This window comes from Ylistrum balloti, unplaced genomic scaffold, assembly GCF_031769215.1.
Source record: "Ylistrum balloti isolate Yb309-2 unplaced genomic scaffold, AGI_CSIRO_Ybal_v1 Utg369758, whole genome shotgun sequence".
Classification (NCBI taxonomy): Eukaryota; Metazoa; Mollusca; class Bivalvia; order Pectinida; family Pectinidae; genus Ylistrum; species Ylistrum balloti.
This window is the reverse complement of record NW_026781958.1, coordinates 400,839-425,230: the sequence shown is the minus strand read 5'-3', so window position 1 is coordinate 425,230 and position 24,392 is coordinate 400,839. Positions and strand designations below refer to the sequence as shown.

Sequence of the window (24,392 nt, the reverse complement as noted above, 5' to 3'; positions counted from 1 at the left end):
ATAGAACTTTAGACATCAGCAAATCTGTATTGATAAAAGTGAGGGATGATACCTATTGAATACCTGTTGACACAATTAAATTTAAACCTATTAATAATTGATAATAATTCAGATCATATTTGAAGCTGTGATGAATTATTTATAAATTTGTGATAATTTCTGATCAATTCCAATGTTTATACCTTGAAGTGAAGTGGTAGTATATTCCCTACTGTACAGTATAATAGAATTAATTATCAATACCTCGCCCACTGAGTTTTATCTCAGTGTTTAGCATGTTGTCACATTTCTCATGATATACAAATCTATGGCTGCACCTATATCAAAGTGTATGTAAAAAATTACAATTGTATTCTTAAATCTGCCATATATTATGCAGGATGCTGACTCTGATAGATATCCTTTGATCATTACAATTTTTTTAATTTTTTTTTTTTTAATTCTGTATGTAGGGTGAAATTCACATTGTAAGCAACAAGATGAAAGGATTAAATATCACTTGGAATATTAGGTGTAATAGTTTATTGTTTTTTGTCAATTTTAAGTGCAAGTCACAGTAATTAACGAATATAAATAAATGTAGGGATCTAGCTCACGATAATTTAGTACCTACGGAAAACAAAAAATACGACCCATGATCAATTATTGATGACAACTTACCCTTTCACATCAGTTCTATAGGGTAAATAATTGCGTTATACACCATGCCCCTTGTATATTTCTTTTGTCATATAGATATATGTGTGTTGATCTCAACATTTATTTAACTGACACATTTGTACCTAATGAGAGTAAATTAAGATGTTTAATCATTGTAGAATTAGTCAATAACATTGTTTGTTTGGGTAAAAAATGATGTTAATGTTGTTTAGAGTCAATTATAAGTGCCAGGTCAAGATAATTACCCTTTTACAGTTGGTCAATGTTGATGTAGCGACAGTGAAATGCTCGTTAGTCGCTGGTAATTAATACAGAGTAGAAATAATTCAATGGCCTTGTTAGTGAAAGATTCTGTTATACTTTAGGTTTAAATATTGAAGAAGTCAAGCTTATTAACCCAAACGTCAGACTGATTATGTGTAGATGTGGCTTGTTTAGTGTCTCATGAACACTAGGACTTATATTTTGGTATAGCATCAACAGACAGGAAATTTAGGGATAACTGAAACTCAAGTTTGACCGGAAGTAGGGCATAATTCAATATAAAATAAATTCAAACATGATGGACTTTTACATTTTCGTATACTTTGTTACCAACAGTTGTATCTGTTTTCAAAAGGTGGAATGCTTCGAACCTTCTGAAGATTTTATGTCCTGTGGACTATGTTTCATGTAGTGATTAGGGTTTTAGTGTCAACAATTTTTTAACATGTTTCCATTGCGCAGAATTCAACACTATTCATGAGTTATCATCATAAATCACAGATTTTAAATACATGAATGCTGACTTGATGGATCATTTTTAATTAATTCTAGGATCCAAAAATATAATTTGTTTCTTGACTTTTGAAAAAAATGACATTTGAGTGAAAATTACAAAAAAAAAAATAGCATAACGACCCCTTCTTTTTTATTATGAAAACAATACACAAATATTTGTTTTATCAAAGCATGAAGTCTTGAAAAATTTAAGATGAGAACTTTGCCAAATAAAGGATTTAAGTAGTTTTTCAAAATTTACATTTTTCAGTTGTTATGGCGATTTTTCATCTATCAAATTAAATTGAAAATTAGCATTTTGACATTATTTTTCTGATTTTCCCAGTATCATTCTACTGCATTTCATTGAGAAAAGACATTTCTTGGTGGCAAAGATTGCCTCAAAAATAACCAAGAATACTTGTTATTCACAAACAAATTGAGAAAAATAGAGCAAAAATGCATATTTTTTTGACACATATTCTGAAACCTGTAGCAACTTTTATTTCTTTTTTTAACTTTACAATATTTTCTGTCATCCATCTTTTCAAAAAATTCTCACTTAAAAAAAGTTTAATTCTAGAAATTTTGGGTGTCTGTGTGTTTTATATATTCTTAAGTTGTATATTTCATCTGGTCTTGAAAACTAGTCATATTTCATCTGGTGATGTAAAATTCTTAGAGGGAAATTTAAAGTTAGTAGATCTGTAAGAAGGTTTTGAAAAGGTGTTTAGGCAGAGCTAGCCTTGATGGATGATTAATATTTCTGGTTTACTTGCTTGTTCTAATTCAAAACCCCTATATTTATATGTGAAATTTTAAGAAGAATTGCGTTTTTCTAATACTTGATGCTGCTGTGATGAAATTATGAAAATTTTACCATTGTTAAGAAATACAAAACATCTCTTATTTTAGTTTTCGTGGTTAATCATTGTTTCTGATCATTCAAAACTTTTTCGAGTTCATCTGAACATGTGAAGATAATTCACGTGGCCATTTTATGCCTTGTGTTTTTTTTTGTTTGTATTGTTGAAGCCAATAGAACAAAATCTAGGTTTTAATTTCCTGTCCTTGAGCAGCTCAGACAAAGCTGATCATGATTTGTGGCAGCACTAACAACTTTTGTGGCTGTGTGGAGAATTTATGACCATATGGACTTTACCATCTTCTAGTGTTTGCAGATTTTCAGAGTTACAATCTATATCAAAGCTCTGTTACTGTTAATAGGAATCAATAGAAAGAATGGATGGGGTTGTAAATTACAGTTAAACCTGTCTAATGGGACACCCAAAGGGACCAGCCAATAAGTGTCTTATTAGACAGATGTCTTAATATACAGGTATCTTATAAAACAGGTATCTTGATATACAGTTGTCTTAATACACATGTGTCTTATTAGACATGTCTTAATATACATGTGTCTTAATACACATGTGTCTTATCAGACATGTCTTAATATACAGGTGTCTTATTAGACAGGTCTTAATATACAGTTGTCTTAATACACAGGTGTCTTATAAAACAGGTATCTTAATATACATGTCTTCATATACAGGTGATCATGTGATCTGGGAATACAGACACAATTATACAAGACTGACATAACACCACATTTTGAACTTTATTTCTATGTTAAGTTGACAAGATACAAATAAGTTACTTATTTGTACATACTCTCAATTTTGTTTAAAAAAGGATAAAAAGGAAATCACAATGAAAAATTCAGAAAGTTATTAGAAATGGTACTGAAATTAATTTTGAACTTGTTTTCATATAAGTTTTCAACTTACACTGGTGCTATTGTAAACACGAGGGAATTCTGAGGCTGTAGCCAAACCAACGATTGGTTGACTTAATTGACCTGTCAGTGTTACTTTGGTCAAAAATTTTATCAAGAGGGCAGCCCTGACCAGCCTTAATTTCAACCAGCAGACAAGCAAAGAAAAGTTGTAACTAAGGCAGATAATCCATTGTAAGATTAGTACAACATAAAATCAGATGTTCACAACATCACACAAGATAAAACATAATCAGATGTTCACGACATCACACAAGATAAAACATAATCAGATGTTCACGACATCACACAAGATAAAACATAATCAGATGTTCACGACATCACACAAGATAAAACATAATCAGATGTTCACAACATCACACAAGATAAAACATAATCAGATGTTCACAACATCACACAAGATAAAACATAATCAGATGTTCACAACATCACACAAGATAAAACATAATCAGATGTTCACAACATCACACAAGATAAAACATAATCAGATGTTCACGACATCACACAAGATAAAACATAATCAGATGTTCACGACATCACACAAGATAAAACATAATCAGATGTTCACGACATCACACAAGATAAAACATAATCAGATGTTCACGACATCACACAAGATAAAACATAATCACACGACATCACACAAGATAAAACATAATCAGATGTTCACGACATCACACAAGATAATACACACAACATCACACAAGATAAAACATAATCAGATGTTCACGACATCACACAAGATAAAACATAATCAGATGTTCACGACATCACACAAGATAAAACATAATCAGATGTTCACGACATCACACAAGATAAAACATAATCAGATGTTCACGACATCACACAAGATAAAACATAATCAGATGTTCACGACATCACACAAGATAAAACATAATCAGATGTTCACGACATCACACAAGATAAAACATAATCAGATGTTCACGACATCACACAAGATAAAACATAATCAGATGTTCACACATCACACAAGATAAAACATAATCAGATGTTCACGACATCACACAAGATAAAACATAATCAGATGTTCACGACATCACACAAGATTAAACATAATCAGATGTTCACGACATCACACAAGATAAAACATAATCAGATGTTCACAACATCACACAAGATAAAACATAATCAGATGTTCACGACATCACACAAGATAAAACATAATCAGATGTTCACGACATCACACAAGATAAAACATAATCAGATGTTCACAACATCACACAAGATAAAACATAATCAGATGTTCACAACATCACACAAGATAAAACATAATCAGATGTTCACAACATCACACAAGATAAAACATAATCAGATGTTCACAACATCACACAAGATAAAACATAATCAGATGTTCACAACATCACACAAGATAAAACATAATCAGATGTTCACAACATCACACAAGATTAAACATAATCAGATGTTCACAACATCACACAAGATAAAACATAATCAGATGTTCACAACATCACACAAGATTTTGTTAGTCTGGCAAGTGTTTTGAAATCATGTAATATACAGGGTGACAGATAGACAGGTTTAAATGTAGGTAATTTGGGTTCTAATTTCAAACTTTTGAATACAGGACATGTATGTTTACAAGCTCACACATGTGATAATAATACATTAATTAACTATATCATCTTAATAATCATCATAAGTTTGGATGTTCAGACAAAAAAACATTTAATTTCGTTATCATCAAAATTATGACACTGTAAATAATCACAAAAAAAAAGATAATAACTTCAGTTAGGCATTTAACTTTATGAAAATTTTTCAAAATATCAACAAATATTGAATTTTTATTTGCAAATATTCTTTCTTAAAAATGCAATTCATATCAAATGAACATGCCCCATATATGTATAACTTCTGTATTCTTTATTTGAGACTATCGAATGTTCATGTTTCTGGAAAAGAGTCCCTTATCCTGCAAAAAATTCCACATCTAGATGAGGAAGATTTCGAAATAAAAAAAGATTTTATATTTCAAAGTTGATATGTAAATTAACAACAAACAATTTATGAGATTTGATCAATAAACATTACCTTAGTTGGAGTGATAGTTTCCAGCTGGTTTCTGCATTTCAGTCATTGATTTAAGTCTGTGTAACCTGTAAAGCTGTGGAGTTGTATACCGAGGATGGTGAACTTATGAATATATGTTGTTAAATGCCAGGTAGCATATGATGTCATACCTATCAGCTGACCTGAGGATATGCCGGGTCATTACATACCGAGGTATATATACTTACCTGTCAATCAAATATACGCCCCGATCCTGGAATACTACTGCTGCCATCTGGCCTCAAGAGAAATCCTTAAACTTGGAGCTGTCTGGTTATCAACTACCTACAGCTGGTTTACCTATAGGATCGAGTGACGAGTGTCGTTAATCTGCCCACCTCTAATCCAATGTTCATTCATTCAGTGTTTTAAAGACAAGTTCTATACAAATTAATGTTGAAAATAAAGATGTCTAACTCCGCTCTAAATCAGGTAATTAACGAACTTAGTTGTGATCTACTTGGAACAGAAAGAGACAAGATAATGGTTACTTGGGATAAAGTTGTTTGGATACAAATTTTTGGGAGATCAATCACTGATTAGCATGATCATGTGAATAATTTATTGATCATTTCAGTAATAATATGATTCTGTTTACATAAAATCATACCTGTTATTATTTGTAAACAGCATCATCTGTGACATTTTTCTTTTTTTCATCTGTAATTTGTTTTGAAAAGGTATTATTCTGTACTGAATATTTCTTTGGACTTTTTTTTGATCTTCAAAAGATGTTATCAGCTATATCTAGATAAACTAAATTATTTCCTTCATAAGGTCATTTCAAGATCCAATATCAAAAGAGATTAATTAATTTCTTTTTTTGATGATACCAAATCTATGTTTGATCTAAATATTTTGTCAAGGTAACTAAAATATTAAATGAGAATTAAGAAGTATATTTTGAATTTATATTGGAACATGACCCCAGATTGTACAAATAAAAGCATACCAATGTGATGAATCGAACTGAACATATGTCACCAATGCAGTTACGTACACACCGATTATTTGCTTAAGATTCTTTTTGTATCCTGATATTGACATTATTTCTGGAAAAATACCAAGAAAATAATTTTGTAAAACCATTAATTTTCATGAGGATTTATTTTTGTTAATTTCGTGGTTACTTTTATTCCACAAGTTTATCTATATACAAACTGTTGAAACACGGCATAAGGAGATTTATTGAGTTATATTTATCCTCGAAAACTAGTGTCCACAAAATATTTATTTTTTGAACAACCACAAAAGTTTTGCCTCACAAAAATTGGATATTTTACAGTATATGGTTTGTCACCAAATCAGTCTCTCACAACTTGGACCTTGTCACTTTCACTGACTCGTCAAGAATTACTCTCAGACCTGTCTTGTGTTTAACTCACAGCAAAAAAATCTGTCGGGGCCCCATGTTTGACTCACAGGAGAGTAATCAGTCAGTTTGGTGTTGGACCCAGAATGAAGTCACTGACCTCAGTTACATATCAATGGACACTTGTCTTAATGATGGGATGTTTAAACATATTTTTGTATGTACCGTATATACTTTCTATCATTCCCATCATTACTCTGTGTATATTTACTGATAGTCAATCAATCACACTGATAAAAAGGCTCAGACTCTAGTCAAGCTCGTGATTCCATTTTTTGTTCTGGAAAACTTCATTGCACATCATTACCGCTTGTTGTTTTGAAGGTACAATTGTTTTTGATTACGAAATTCCTCTTTGTCCAAATCTGATTACAGTAATGGATATGAATTTATGGTGATCTCTTGGAATAAGGAATAAGAGTGCATACATAGGTAGTATTCTGTTCAGTATAATTTCGTGGCAGGTTCTTTGAGAACCTGGTGGTTTATCACTGAACAACATACAGGAGGCAAACCAGAAGCTATTCAAAGCAGATTGGGTAAAAGTGTCTCGCTAAGGACATTCCACAACAGCACAGAATCTTGTAGGGATTAAACCACACACCTCAGATCTTCATGTTTGTGGTCAAATAGCTGATGCTCTATAGATGAACTACTGCCATCTAGGTAGTACACTTAGCAGTAGGAAAAAGTACACAGTCCCATGCACAGGAGAAAACATTGGATTTCCACTGATATTCATTGCTTGTTTTAATATGCTACAAATTCGTAAACAGCATGACTACTGCCTGCTAACAGCCAGGTACCAAGAAACCGTTTAATAGTATGTAGAATGGTTAGTGGTGCAGATATATTCCTAGCATGATAGTGCTCATCTGAGTGGCATAAAAGTTTATTTTCAAATCCTATCATAGTTTTCAAGTGAGATGACATAAGACTTGAGACCAGTATTTATTATATGTATTTGAAGATAGATGATATGAGTTCTGTGAGGTGGTCTATTATTGCAGGTGGTTGCATTGTAGAGGTTTATCTTAAATAAAGGAAAAAGGGTATCTTAATACAGGTATCTTAATACAGGTATCTTAATACAGGTATCTTAATACAGGTATCTTAATACAGGTTCAGCTAAAATGAAAATAATAAGCCTTAAAAAATGTAACAAAAACATAAAGTAATCGCTTATAACACATTAATGTATGCACACTACTGGTCTACAATCTTTACTCATCCCAGAAATTTGTTGGTTTGTTTCAATCACTTACAAATCGACATTGAGGTGCATGTATTTGAAAAATATTAAATTTTAAAACTTTGTTCAAGATGAGTTAATCCCCCTGACAATACTCTTCACAAAATTAATACAGCATTGAACGGAAGAATTTGAAACTGTCAGAACTGAATAATGTTTAACATATTACATGTAACATTTTTGAAGTTTAGAATAGTGTTATCAGAAATTTAGAATTTTTGGTTCATCAGGACAGAGATAGGTGTTTGTACTAAAAAAGTCCTTTAATCCCAGGGAGACAATCTGTCATTGTCCAGTGATAATTACTGCAGTACAGCAGTTGGGGTTGAGGGGGGGGGGGAGGGTGTCGAGGAATCAAAATTAAAATCAAAATGGTCATTTAGATGAGCATTGTCATGATCAAATTTCTGTCAGCAGATTAAAACTGAATTCCTAGTCAGTTAGCTCAGATATATCAGGCTACAAAACATACCGTAAATGATCCAGATTCTACTGCTACACAAGGGGTTCATTAGTAAACCTTTCTTATGTGTTTATTAACATGACACACTGGTCAATACAGTCTGTCTCCTGTTTAATGAGGATGAAGAAGCAACAATGTTTCCTCTCTGATCGATTCTTGCTCTTGAGGACAGATAAAACATTGCATACTACCTGATTCTGACAAGGTTTTCATTACATACTACCTGATTCTGACAAGGTTTTCATTTCATACTACCTGATTCTGACAAGGTTTTCATTTCATACTACCTGATTCTGACAAGGTTTTAATTTCGAGGAGATTTTCTATAAAAAAACTTGCAAAATAATGTGTTTGAAAGTTTTGATGGTACGTTATCTGCTCATCTATGAATAACAACAGGACATTGATTTAGAACTTCTGAGAGTGACATAGAAATTGGTGAGTTATGTAAGGGAGATAACTCTTACATGTATACCATGCATATACCCTTAACTTTTATGTAAATTATTACTCTTTACTTTGACGTCACATTATAATGATACAATGTATGTAAGATGGCTTATACCCTTAATTCTATCCAGTTTATGTTATCATTTTCACAGATAGCCAAACAGGTAGGAAGAGTATATATTTTGCACCAATGTCAAAATCTGGGGCTGTCTGCAGTTGTCTTAGCTCTTAATCAAGTTCAAAGCATGAAACAGATAATTTTCATGTCTGCTTCTAATTCCTTTCTTAGATTTTCGTAAAAGTTCATTAAAGTATTGTCCCTATTTTTTTTTTCTTATCTTTATATGATGTAAACTGTATTATTTGATGTAAACTGTATTAAGGGTATTAATTTTTTTTACTTGTCAACAGTGAAAAGAGAAGTTTTTATCAATTTAGCAGACCATCATGCTTTCTCCTACTACAAGTTAATCATCAGTCACTTTAAACTTGTCAATTGGTGTTGTATATTTAAAAAAAATTCACAAAATTATATCAGTATTGCATTGGTGCATGTTGGGTATTGTAATATTGTACTTCAACACAACTGTCATTCTATATGCCTGATATTTCACAAAAGTTGCAAGTTATTAATTTAATGCTTCAAATATTGCATTTATATACATGTACATTTATTATGTATTTGTCTGTCTATCTGTCATTTTGGTGTTGGAAAAGAAATTATCACTCTCTGTTCAGAATTTGAGAGAAAAAAATATATTCATGATATAACATTATTTTTTCATTAGGGTAATTTTCATATTTTTTCTCTTTGAAGCATAAAATCGAGCATGAAATATGAAAACAGGTACATCTACATAAGATAGATATATACAAAAAATGGTTTCTTTTGTATTGTGACTGAAATTCTCATTATATTCACACTTTATTTAGATTTTCCTTTTTAGAGTCAAATTTCAGAATTTCTTGGTATGATTTTTTACAAGTGGAAGTTCTTATTCAAATGTTACACAGAATTCACTTTTGTTTTGATTTGTCTCTGAAAAAAAATAGAAAAACATTCGCAGAAATGAATTAAAAGAAAATCCTATAATCACATGTCTCTGTAAAATTGTTTTCCTTGTGATGTGACTGGAAAAGATTTCCGTGGTCAGATTGTTACAGTGCATATTGGTCAAAATTCTAGAATTTGTTTTGTTTAAATATTTCATCAATGACAAGACCAGTTGGACATTGATATCTTTATATATACAGTATCAATATATGTAGTGATTTACACAAATAATCTCTTCTAATTTTTTGAAAATTTGTCGATTATTCCATGATGTCTCTTTGAAGATTTTTTCCCTTTCCTTTAACAGGTTATTGAAAACCGCAACACAATCTGTGTTAATTACGATGAAACCAAAAAATTAAAGTTATTCTTTATATCATTTATTTTCACAGTTGGCCACAGAAATGTTGCGCTTATTTGACCCCACAATGGAACCACAATCGGCCCCACCAGAGGAAGCTCTCAATCTTATTCCAATCTACCGCAACCCCAAGATCCAGGGCGGACTTTTACCCGGTAAGTCACTTACTTTACCTATTCCAATCTACCACAACCCCAAGATCCAGGGTGGACTTTTACCCGTTAAGTTACTTACTTTACCTATTCCACACTACTACAACCCCAAGATCCAGGGTGGACTTTTACCCGGTAAGTCACTTACTTTTCCTATTCCAATCTACCACAACCCCAAGATCCAGGGTGGACTTTTACCTGGTAAGTCACTTACTTTTCCTATTCCAATCTACCACAACCCCAAGATCCAGGGTGGACTTTTACCCGGTAAGTCACTTACTTTTCCTATTCCAATCTACCACAACCCCAAGATCCAGGGTAGACTTTTACCCGGTAAGTCACTTACTTTACCTATTCCACTCTACTACAACCCCAAGATCCAGGGCGGACTTTTACCCGGTAAGTCACTTACTTTAGAGTAAATAGTCAGTCATTAATGCTTGTAATGTTGTTTGTGAGCTCACAAAACTTTGAAATACATAAAGTTCATCCTTCTTTGAATTTTGAAAATGTTCACAGTAGGATGAAGATCAGACCTGATGCTTATGTTCCACTTTTTAAATATTTTTCTCTGTATTTTAAGTTTGAATACAAAATTGTAACTGGAGCAGTGGAATCCATGTGGTTTTCTTCGTGACCGATTGCTAAGATACCATTTTTGGGCAAAATTCAGGAATCTGTAGTATTGAAAACAATTTTTGTTCCACTGACAGGACACAGAGATTTGGTGGCCTTTCTGGACAGGTTCTACTTGACTGACAGAATAGATAGTCTTCCCTGACAGATTCTGTTTCACTGACAGGACACTGAGATTTGGTGGCCTTTCTGGACAGGTTCAACTTAACTGATAATACATTGATTCATATAGTCTTTCCTGATAGATTCTGTTCCACTGACAGGACACAGAGATTTGGTGGCCTTTCTGGACAGGTTCAACTTGACTAACAGAATAGATAGTCTTTCCTGATAGATTCTGTTCCACTGACAGGACACTGAGATTTGGTGGCCTTTCAGGACAGGTTCAACTTTGCTGATAATACATTGATTCATATAGTCTTTCCTGACAGATTTTGTTTCATTGACAGGACACTGAGGTTTGGTGGCCTTTCTGGACAGGTTCTTATTGACTGACAGAATAGATAGTCTTTCCTGATAGATTCTGTTCCACTGACAGGACACTGAGATTTGGTGGCCTTTCAGGACAGGTTCAACTTTGCTGATAATACATTGATTCATATAGTCTTTCCTGACAGATTTTGTTTCATTGACAGGACACTGAGGTTTGGTGGCCTTTCTGGACAGGTTCTTATTGACTGACAGAATAGATAGTCTTTCCTGACAGGTTCCATTTTACTGACCATTTAGGTGGTCATACTTGACAGGTATTAAATTACTGATAGTACATTGTACATATAGTCTTTCTGTACAGGTTTTATTTTACTGAGATAGGAAAGTCTAGTGTACATTGATGAAATCTTTAATATTCTGTTGGATACTAAATAAAAAATATAGTTTGTGACTAATAACTACATGTACAAGTAACATGATTTTAGTGACCAGTGGAACGTGAACAACAGTTAGTCCCAATAGAAATTTGAGTTAGAGTGTTAATCAGCTTAAACACCATGTGGTATCTGTAAAGAAATCAACAGTGATGTAATATTACGTGGAAGTTACAAACCGTTAATCAGGGGTTCTTTGGCATATTGAATTAAAAACAGCTGAAAATTGTAAATCAATCTGCTGTGTATGGATTGTGTTTACTGAACCAATTAAGTCTTCAGAATCATAGTAGACCTTCAGACTGCAGTTTTTAAAAATGTTGTGCGGTGTACATTTGTCGAAGGCTGATACAATTTTACTGAAAACGAGGGTCAATTTTGGATTCTTTTGATTCGTGGCGACTCTGAAGAATCCGGAAACTTGTTGCTTCCTGAACTTCAGGAAATTGTTACACACTCATGAAAGCTATGTTGGAAAATATCCATTGTTTGTTCTCTGATTTATTGATCTCTGTGTGGTAGAAAAAAGCACAAGTTCAATGTCGCACATCGAGCCATATGTTGTTTAGAAGGGCATGAATGTGTATAGTCTTGCTACTTAATCTCCAGGAAGAGACAATAAGCTGATAAATAGGGTTGTTTGTAGGTAAAAATTACTGATATGTAACTTTTCATGCACTGTTTTGAAAGCTGCTAGTCATAAATTACAGAAAAGTTATTGCTTAATGAACAATTTTACATTTGATCCATCCATTTCTGAGATCACGCATGATGCCATTCCTGAACTTTACTGAATAATTGTCTTTGTAATTTTGGCATCAATTACTTGGTTTCATTTCCTTAATTAATTTTTTATTAAACGTGTTGTATGCAGGGGGTTACCATTATCTCCATGTGGCTAAACCAGGCCTAGACACACCCCTTAGTAACCAGATGGCACAGCCTGACTATGTAAGTACATACCCCTTAGTAACAGAGATCACAGCATAGTTACAATATGAGAATGAAAAAGTAAGAATTGATAAATACAATCAAACAAATCTAATGGAAAAAACTGAAAAGGAAGTTGGGTAGGGGAAGGGAAGAAAAATTTAGATTTCAAGATTTCAAAATATCATGTGGATTAATTTTTTTTTCTTGTTAATTAAGTGTTATTAATTGAAAATGATTGTAACTGAAGCAAATCTATGTTTATCATGAACTGATAGGCATCTGAAAAAGAAATATTGAAGTTTTCTGATGCGAAGTATTGTTGATAGAACATCACAGATTCGTGTTTAGCTGTATTTTTCTATTTCCAGGGTAAAGAGTTCATCACAGGAACGGTGGACGGAGATCCAGGATATTTCCGTCTTCACATCAACCAGTACAACACAATAGAAACCATCACAGTCCTCTCCAAACAGGTGAGAACAGGGTTTTATTCCTGGCAAAATGACTACATATACTCACGTTAAGCATATTTTGAAGCTATTTCACTTTTTGACAAAATATTTGTCATTATCAGTTTCTTAGATCTGAAAATTTTTTCATGATCTTTCTGACAGCTGTTCCAACAAATCTGTGTTCTTCTGGTTTTCCTTTGTATAAGAACTTCTCTTTGTCCTCAAGTTTCCCTTATCTTTGTCCCTAATAGCAAGTCTGTTTCAGTAACTTCAGCTGTTAAAAATGATACTAAAATTTGGTCTGTGGTCTTACTTTCTTGTTGCTTTTTGGCCTTTCCTTCATTTTTTCTATTTCAAATGTTTATGGTGTTAAATTGTTCTCATTACTTTGTTTTGCCTCTTTTAAAATTTTATATCTTAAACATAGATTGCTTAGCCCTAATGCTGATCATATTTCGATGAATAATACATGTATATATGGTAAGCAAAAGTTGAATATGATTTTTTCAAAATTAAATTTTTGTTTAATAGTGTATTGTTTGAATTTGTATACCTGAGGGAATATTCTTAAAGTTTTTGGACATTTTGGGAAAAAAGACTTTTATTTACCTGTGGAAGCTACTGGTTTCTGGGTATAATGGAAAGAAATGCTATTACTGTAGGATGTTTGTAAATTTTCTCCTGTTAAACTAAGTATTTCCCTAGGTACTATGGAAATTCCAGTATGTATTTCATCAGATCATGTGATAATTTTGTGATAAAGATGGAAAACCCACATACTAGACACACTGACTATTAAGCAAATGACAAAAGAGTGTTTTTAATAAACTGTAAGATGCACAAAACGAGCCATTAATGAAACACAAAACAACAACATAATTGTTTCGTTACAAGTATAAAGCTGTTATTATGCTACTGTAACGCACCGAGAACATTTATTGACTTTTTGTTTATAATGGACTTGAAACTCGAGAGACAGCTCAACAAACGGTAGGCACGACCTGGGCCATCAGGGAACTGGAGACTTATAAAGGATAGTTGTGTTCTGTTTACATATCTGTTGAAATGCTTCTGTTCTATTTCATCAGGATTTCAAATCATCTGACATATCTAGGCCTGTGGTTTGCCATTTGCTACGTGTCATTTTAATACTAATGAATTACACTCAGGAGGAAATGAATAAGGATGTACAGAGTGCATGTATCTTTTGGGATAATTGATATATTTCAATTATAAATATCTTGGAGAACTAAATAGAAAAACAATGTACATTTAAAAAATTTTTTCAACATGATTAATTTGGAGATTGTGGTGCGATATGTGTTGTCAAGGTTTTTTTCCAGTAGTTCTGTTTTTTAGGCTATTTTTGAGGAGGTTGCACAATCATGAAAAGTAGACACCTTAAAAATGAAAATAACAATAGAGAAAACCATTGTTTATTTCATGGCTTCTAGGAATAAAAACAAAATAATTGACAGAAGATATTATATTTTATTTTTAGAAATTCTCTCACGTCTGTCTTCATTTAAAAGCCTATGAACAACGGACTTCTATCAAGTCTACCAAGCATCCATACCGTTATTATATCAAAGCCTTTTTTGTATGATGGAAATTGGATGATGTTGGTTTTACTGATAAACACAATTTTTTTTTTAGTGTTTGGTAAACAAAGAGTTACTGCTCTTGAACTAATTTTTCATTGTAAAAACATTTTCATTTACCTAATAAAATGTCTTTTTCTTTAAAACTAAAGAAATTGAACTGGGTAGTATCTTTGTGTAATTAATAGTAAATATTGACTGGTGTGCTGATTAATAAATTCACATCCGAATGACATTAATCTTGTGTCTCCTTAAAAAAATTTTTTTTGCAAAGCTTTCAGGTAAAAAAAAAAAAAAGTGTTATTTTTACAAAAGTAATCACATATAGCTTTTTTTTTCTTTGGAAATTAGAGAGGTAGGAAGACCATTTCTCCGGGGGAAGGAGAAATGATAAAATTTCTTTGCTTTATATCTATAGTACAAATTTCTTTTGACATGATGTCAGTGATGCCGTGAAAAAAGATAATTTTAGACGGAATTCCATTTCTGAAGAAGAGTTAAGACTGTGGATTACCATCTCTGGGGGACAGTTAGGACGAAGTATTAATGATAAAAACAGCTTTTTGTAGGACACTTAAGGAGCTTAAACTCGCTAAGCAGTATTATTAGGTATTTGATCTACTTTCTAGTTGTTTTTGATATATATGTAGATACATTCTCAGTTATTCAGAGTATTTGAACTTTCTTAATGGTTTAGATATGGGTCCTGTTTGTGCCAGATAGGTTAATGTTTTATAAGAAAGCTTGAAGTCGTATACAGCAGAATATTACAGGTGTTGAGGCCCTGATATAATTAAACACTTTTTGATTTATTTAATGCATGAAATCAGCAGAAACTTGTATATTGATTTAATATCATCACATTGTTGACCTTGTCATCATTTCAGTAAAACAAATGATTGTTAACACTTTAACTCAGTAATGTTCTTGCTTTCGCAGTTTTATTGTTTCAATTTTCAATCCTGCCTGATATAAGAACATAATGGTTTGGAATTCCTTGAATGCAAACTGTCTGCTCTGTGCCTGATGTTCAGCTGAAATGGATGATATATGGTATATGTTAGTCTATTGTAGTCAGTACATGTGACAGGGTATAGTGTCATTGCTACTTTGTGAGGATGATGATATTTCATTGTGATGGAACTACAAAAGTGCCTATCAGAGGTAGGAGATGTAATTTGTGCACTCCTACTAAACCTTGCCTTGGGATTAACCATAACATCATACTGATGACATCATACTGACGACATCACACAGACAACATCATGCTGATGACATCATACCGACGACATCATACTGACGACATCATACTGAGGACATCATACTGATGACATCGTACTGACGACATCGTACTGAGGACATCGTACTGACAACATCATACTGATGACATCATACTGACGACATCATACTGATGACATCATGACATCATACTGAGGACATCATACTGACGACATCATACTGACAACATCATACTGAGGACATCATACTGATGACATCATACTGACGACATCACACAGACGACATCATACTGATGACATCATACCAACGACATCATACTGACGTCATCATACTGATGACATACTGACGACATCATACAGACATCATACTGACATCATACTGACGACATCGTACTGATGACATCATACTGATGACATCATACTGACGAAATCATACTGACGACATCATGACATCATACGGAGGTCATCATACTGACGACATCATACTGACATCATACTGATGACATCATACTGATAACATCAAAAGTTGATATTGTATAGGAAAAAAACCCATGAACCTTCCCACAAAAAATAACCTTATTTCATATCCAACCAAGAAAATCAAACTCCAGCCAACTTCATTGTAGGCAACTGTGTTAAAATCTATTGTAACAGAACTAGCTGTCTATGAGGAACCAAAAATACGAGGTTCTCCCAACAAAGATTTTAAAATGTTCATTTTCTATGCTACACTAGAATCAAACATTTTTTTTATTACAATGTCATTTTAAATTTGCCCTAAAGTGTCCCCAATGTCTTTGGATGCCATCTTGATTTGCAATTCACTGTAATCTGCTTACAAAGTCCTAAACAAACAAAACTTAAACATCATTAGATAAAATCTAAACCTATGGGAAGATAGATCTTTAACACAAAATAAGTTCTCTTTTTTTTCTCTCATGTAATTTGGAATCTTCATTACTGTGCACTTTCCTGCCATTACAGTTTAAAGAAGCGTTCCTTTTAATGTTCTTATCAATGGAAAGTAAAATTCTGTATCAGCCTTATATGGTAGGAACTTATTTTCTTTAAGCCTAAAAAAATACATCTCTAATTAGTTATTGAAGTAAAACAAAGTTTCACTGTGGTTTTGCTATTTTTTTTCTTTCTTTCATTATTTCTTTATTAAAATTCTAATCTATGATGTAATAGATACAACAGAAAAAGATCCAAGTCCTGATACTTCTGAGAATATTGTCCAGTTCTCTATTTCATATACTGTAATAGGTTTACCTTGTGTTACCATGCACATAGACTTCTGATTGAAAATAACAAAGCAAAGTCTTAAAAGAGAAAAGATGTTTAAAATCTACAAACGGCCAGTTTATTTTGATCACAAACAACAACAAATTCATTGATATGCTTTCATGTCTACCACAGGTATTTTTATGTCTAATGGCAAATTTGTTTGCTCGTTCAGTCAACTCACTTTTGAAACAAATATTCACTGGTGTAGTGACTCTTGTTAAAAGCTCAACCATTGACATAAGAAAACATTATGTTAATGTGTTAAACACAGATTCCTTAATGTAAAACCTTAGTTTAAAATTTCTATGTTTTTTCAGTCTATGAGTTAATCAGTAGGAAAGTCAACTTTTAAATAATCATATTTTTACATTAAAGATGCAGTATTGAATTATTTTTTTTTAAATAAATATGTGATCAGATTTTGTTTGAGGTGTAATAACATTTGGATGTCCGACTGAATATTTCGTTCTTTGTGTATTGGCACATTCTGACATGAATGAATATCGGCATATTCTATTGATGTGTCTGAATACAGAAACATTTTCTTCTTCAAAGTTTGAATATGGGCATATTTTGTCCCTAATTCTGTAAATATGCGTATATTTCTTTGATGTGACGATTTGATCTTTATTTAGGGTCCTATTGAAGTTTTTAAGCGTGAACAGACATTATGTTTCAGTTATATTTTTATTTTTCAGCCGATTCCGAGCAGCAATTTCAACTGCCTGTATGGACTGCATGAGAGAAGCCTCAGCAATTTGGTCTCGAGGTTTAACGAGGGCTTGATCAAAGATTTCATTGGGTGTGTATAAAGATCCTTCTCAGATTCAAAAGTCTGGCAGTGAATGCTGTCACGTTTCTTGTTCCGATATGTCCAGATAATACTAGTGTCTCTTACATAAATAATATTTTGTTGTTGATCGATTTTGTGTAGTTTCTGTAGAATCATTATATTTTGTCGAGGTTTTATTTTTGTAGAATTTGTGGTTAATCCAGGAAAACAGATGAGAAACATGGATTATAGTACAAGTAGATTTATCAACGAAATCAAGTGCCAACGAAAATGCACATTTTATAAAACCACAAAATTTAAGTATCATGAAAATATATGATTTTAAAGAAACATGTTGCATCTTTAGATGATTGTTATGTGGAAATTTGTTAATCCTGGCCGAGGCAAATCACAAAAAATTATTTGTTTTGAGTGTGTTAATCCAGTAAACAATTTAGGTCCAGCCAATGTTATACTGACACACTGACCTGGAATAAAGTGTCCCACTTATCCAGCATTCAAAGAACAAGTTACTGATGCTTGGTTTCAAGATGGCTAACTTATCAAGTTTCCAATTTCTAAAAATTATTTTACAATGTTCTTTTAAAATACACTGCAGCTATTTCATGGAGAAGTGGTGCCTGGCTGTATATCACGACAGATTCGCAGATTTCCGAGATGAAGTACGAGAACTCCTTATTACTAGTCCAGTAAGTATCATCAAGCTTTAACACATCACAGAAAATAAAATGTTTCTCACAGTAGAGCAAAGATTTGACCTGTTAAAATTGCCTTTCCATGTCAGTTAAAGGATCTTTCAAAGTTAAATCTTTGAGATATACAAAATTCCTATTTATAGATACGTCTGTATAACAGAAAGACTTGGTCTTGTCTCAAAAGTAAATAAAATTTCAGCTTGACTCTTCACCATGACTTGAATGATGGTTACTATTTAGTATTTTAACAGTCTGTTTTCTTTATTATACAAATAAAATGTCAGTTTTTAAGATATGAAATCATGATGGGATGACTATTTTATAGGGCCCCGGACAAGAGTCAGTTGAAGAACGCGTACGACAGGTGGTGGATGAGGATGTTGCTGTAAGTATCTTGATCGATTGCAGGGCATCATATATGTACATGAATATTATTTACTCGAACTCCCTTCTGAAATGATTGAAGGAACCCTGAGGGTTCGAAATATGTCAAATGAAAAAAAAAATCCGGATTTTGATCTGTTCTGGAATCTAAAATTGCTGCAATTTGTCTGTTATTATTCAGACTTATTTAAAAATTTTCATTACGAAAATAGCACTTGTGTATCAGTTTCATGACAGATAAATGTTTAAAATAAAAATATCTAAAGGTTGATCTACATTAGAACATATTCTCTGCTGGTTCAGTGGCTATTGTTGATTCTGTCAGAATATGTATGATATAGAGAGTTGGATAAAAAGACCTTCCTATGTGTAAAGTGTTGTTCAAGGATGGTGAAAATGTAAGGTTATAAAAGGTCTAACAGGAAAATAAAGTCTTAAATAACATTTATCAATTCAAACACCACAACATTCTTCTATCAGATACAGAAATTTTGTTGAGGATTTATGTAATAACTTTGTCACAGCAGTCAGTTGCATTCTATTAAATTATATTCATTTATGAAGAAAGAATTAACGAGCTGACAAACACTTCAATGTTTTGAGAAGGGATGAAGACATTAATGTAAAACTTTTGTATCTCCAGATGAACGAGAGTCAGAAAACGGAACTGTTAGAGATGTACCGAACCAGTGGAGCAAAGCGTGCTGTAGAAACCAGACTTCTCAGTTTTATAAGTTACAACTATTACCATCTACCAATGTATGCCAAACCTGGCATGGTGTAAAAAAGATTCACATCAGTAGAAAGTGAAACAGAAACAAACTTTAAAAATATGGATTGACAATACTGAATTTTTCAGTCTTTTAGACAGAGTAGTGTTGAAATGAGAAGACACTTGGATGAAAACCAAAATGAAAATGTGAAAATGAAAACATTCTTCCATCATCAATATGGCATTTTTGTGAAACAAGGACAGCAAAGTAATTGTCAGTGTAAATAGTTAGACTGATGATGGATCTGATATAATGTACAGATAAAAAGAGAATTGTGAAAATTGAAAATAAATTGTATTTTATATTTTTCTGAAAAACCCTGCAACTGACAAACATTTTGCATACGTTTGCACCTAGCTGTCGAAAACAAGTGTAGTTGGAACACTGAAATTCTTATTTCATGATATTTTAACTGTTAATGGCAGTTTCTTTTTGCCAAATATAAATTTTTTCTGTAAAACTGCTGTCAAATGAATATGAAAAAACAGGAGAATATGTCACAAAAGTATGTACTAAACTATATAGAGAAAAGCCGTCCCTTTCATTTACAATTTTTACAGAAATATTTTGTGGGAGCAGCAGAACAAGTAAGTGGAGTTATCGTTAAATATTATGAAAATCTCTAATAACTGTATACATCTTTATATATTTTTATAATTTTGCATGAAACAAGTCCCAAACCAGCTGTGATAAGTATTCAAAATATTGCTTTATTTGATGGTAACAAAAAGTGACAACATACATTGTAGTTGTAAGTGTGTCTCATTACATTTGTTTTTTGTCCATTTCTTTATAACTTATAACTAAAAAATGAAAAAATAAAATTAATATGTTTACTCCGAGTTAAAAGAACGGTGTAGTACACTGTGTCTACCTGTATTTATTTACCTGTATTTTCTGTTGAAATAAAATGTCACCAATTATATTCATACAGTGTTCATACTTTTTTTTTACTCTCTTGATCTGTTTTATAAGATTTGAGATTTATTCTTTTGTCAAAGCCTTGGAAATAAACAAATTGAAAAGATAAATATGTTAATCACATAACCCACCTGTTCAGTGATTTTGTACATGTAATATTTTTGCATGTCAGTAGTGTAATATACCTTGCAGTTTTTCCAGTGGCTGCATCTGTCAGAAATCTATTTGATGACATGATATGGACAATAACATATTAGGTCATGAATTGAAAATGACAAAACAAAAATGGATCCATATTTGACTTTAAAATATGTCAGAATGTAACTTTTATTGAGTTTTGTGATACAAAGTATTTAAAATTTGTTTTCAATTGATGAGATTTCATGCCAGGCTCTCACAAACACACCAAAAAAAACTCTCCAAGACTTTCATTCAATTTCAAATGAAGCGCCAATATATATATATGGTTTCTCTCCCAGTTTATATCAGATGTTTTGTAGATCCTCAGGAAAGAGAATAATGATGGTTATGTATATGGAGATTGAAAACTTTGGATGTTCTCTGTAATTGAATGACATTAGTGACCATTACAAAATGTTTATGAAAGCTACAGATCATTTTGCTAGGTTCTGTGGTCAGTTAGGAAAAGTGATAAAAAAAATCAATACGTTTGGCTCCCAAGAGATCCAACATGGGTCGAAGTGATTTATCTAAACAAATTTGATCGAACTTCATCCCAGCAAGCTTAGAAGTGTAGTTCTGTATTGATAGTGTAGCTCTCTTTACACTGGTGACCTTGAACATGGTCAAGGTCATTAGATTAAGGTATAGGAGCATTATCGTTTTTTTGAATTACAGTCAACATAACCTAAGATTGGGTCACTAACTTCCTGGAAGTGAAATAATGAAAAATTTTCATATGACTAACTTCACCCTGGAGTAAGTGTCTAGATAACATGGGTAAAAAACTGAATAGCCATTCATCCTATAATAGCAACTTACCAAGTATGACGACTCTAGACCTTATGGTTCTTCAGAAGAAGTCCTTCAAAATATATTATGTGACCATGAGATACCCATGATGTCATTTGTTTTGATATGTAACAGTCTACACAATGTTACAACTTGATGTTAGTTTAACATGAAGTATTCTGTATTATTGTAAATCTATCAAATGCATATTTAGAGATAAATTTGGCTTCAGTTTCTTAAATGTTTTTGCTGAAAACCTGTCATTCAACAAAAAGCGTAAACAACTTATTACAATACCCCGAAGATATTGGTTTTGTTATCAAGGTGACTTTGAATTAATGTTTATTCAATGAAATATATGGTAGTTGTTTTGTAGCACAGATCACTTTCGAATCGCGTTTTATTAATTGTTTTTGATGTCCCTGCCACTTTCTGGGGACACATAGTGTTGACAATATCCGTCCGTCCCATCATATCTGTCCCGCCCCTGGGAGCTTCTCGACAAATTGGTACATACAGTGTCATTTTCACTTCGACCCACTTTTGGTTTGCATCATTCTGATCTCCTAGAGTTACTTCCCTTTGTTTAACTCTATCAGGTGGTATAGAGGTAAGATTGACAGCCGACGGGCTGAGAATTACGTCCTATTGACATTTAAAATTTTTTTTTAAATAATATGTCCGTTTTGATTTGTTTTTAGACAGAAAATGCCACTTTACTTTCGGTATTAGGTAAGAGAAATTAGTTGGCGGTCGGTAATTTTCAAAAAGAATACTTAAGACTACATACCTCCGACATCTACACATAAACGAGGACAAAAGAAGCTTAAAGGATTTACACGGAGGACCTTAAAAAGTACAAGAGAATGAGGCCAGGTGTTCCACAAGGGTAAACATCTGTTTTATCCACGACATCCGCCGGTGCCACGTGTTCTGAATTGAGTATAAGAGTACAAAATACTCTGACGGACATCATACACATCCAACTTCATATCAATCGAGAAAATAGCACATTTCTCAATGAGATCATGATGGCGTCGACAAACCTTCCCTATAGTCTCCGCCAGCATCTCCTGAAACCTTGCGTTGGTAGTTGATCAGTCAGATGTCGGCATCTTTCAAGGAAATCGTGATATCGGGGACGATTGTTTCAATATCGAACTACTGCAGATTGAAGATACAGGGATTTAGCACGAATTCCCGACCTACGGTCCATACATATGTATTATAGTGATAGCAGTGTAACTCCCGAGAAGGAAAAACACATTGTTTTTCAATTATGCTTTTTCTAGGGGTTGCAGATCTTAGTAATATATATATGTGTTTCCTTGAAGAGAAATGTTTTATCTTTCCAATGAATGTTTGATGAACGAGATTGGCTAAGTGTAAACAAAGTAATGACCTGACGAATTCGGAAATGTAGATGGAAATAATCAGGTAGACAAATCCCTGTGGTCTGTCTGTGCATGACTATACAAAAGGCTTGTTGAAACAGTATTATACACTAATAGCTGCTGTGATCCACAGATTCTTTAGTGATGATAGGGGCCAGAATGTTGGAAATGCAGAAAACAAGTGTGAAAACCGGCCAGAATCGGCCCAAACACGTGCTACTGAAAGGGAGATCATAGGCCCAAACACGTGCTACTGAAAGGGAGATCATAGGCCCAAACACGTGCTACTGAAAGGGAGATCATAGGCCCAAACACGTGCTACTGAAAGGGAGATCATAGGCCCAAACACGTGCTACTGAAAGGGAGATCATAGGCCCAAACACGTGCTACTGAAAGGGAGATCATAGGCCCAAACACGTGCTACTGAAAGGGAGATCATAGGCCCAAACACGTGCTACTGAAAGGGAGATCATAGGCCCAAACACGTGCTACTGAAAGGGAGATCATAGGCCCAAACACGTGCTACTGAAAGGGAGATCATAGGCCCAAACACGTGCTACTGAAAGGGAGATCATAGGCCCAAACACGTGCTACTGAAAGGGAGATCATAGGCCCAAACACGTGCTACTGAAAGGGAGATCATAGGCCCAAACACGTGCTACTGAAAGGGAGATCATAGGCATAGGCCCAAACACGTGCTACTGAAAGGGAGATCATAGGCCCAAACACGTGCTACTGAAAGGGAGATCATAGGCCCAAACACGTGCTACTGAAAGGGAGATCATAGGCCCAAACACGTGCTACTGAAAGGGAGATCATAGGCCCAAACACGTGCTACTGAAAGGGAGATCATAGGCCCAAACACGTGCTACTGAAAGGAAGATCATAGGCCCAAACACGTGCTACTGAAAGGAAGATCATAGGCCCAAACACGTGCTACTGAAAGGGAGATCACAGAGGAGAACTTTGAAGAAGAACACCGACACGGGACATATTTCCTTTGGCTTCACATTTTTTTCGGCTAAGTGAAATAGG

At 33.3% G+C, this 24,392-nt stretch overlaps 1 protein-coding gene across 1 annotated transcript in view; it reads left to right on the top strand.

Moving 5' to 3' along the window:
* Positions 1-20,799, top strand: part of LOC132543535 (cilia- and flagella-associated protein 61-like) — a 48,219-nt gene extending 27,420 nt beyond the window's left edge. Inside the window, exons 23-29 of the mRNA XM_060207052.1 lie at positions 10,292-10,415; positions 12,789-12,865; positions 13,216-13,320; positions 18,124-18,227; positions 18,817-18,907; positions 19,239-19,298; positions 19,941-20,799. Coding sequence (XP_060063035.1) covers positions 10,292-10,415; positions 12,789-12,865; positions 13,216-13,320; positions 18,124-18,227; positions 18,817-18,907; positions 19,239-19,298; positions 19,941-20,081 — 702 coding nt within the window. The 3' untranslated portion in view covers positions 20,082-20,799. The remainder of the gene's footprint in view (positions 1-10,291; positions 10,416-12,788; positions 12,866-13,215; positions 13,321-18,123; positions 18,228-18,816; positions 18,908-19,238; positions 19,299-19,940) is intronic.
* The last annotated feature ends 3,593 nt before the right edge of the window (positions 20,800-24,392 follow it).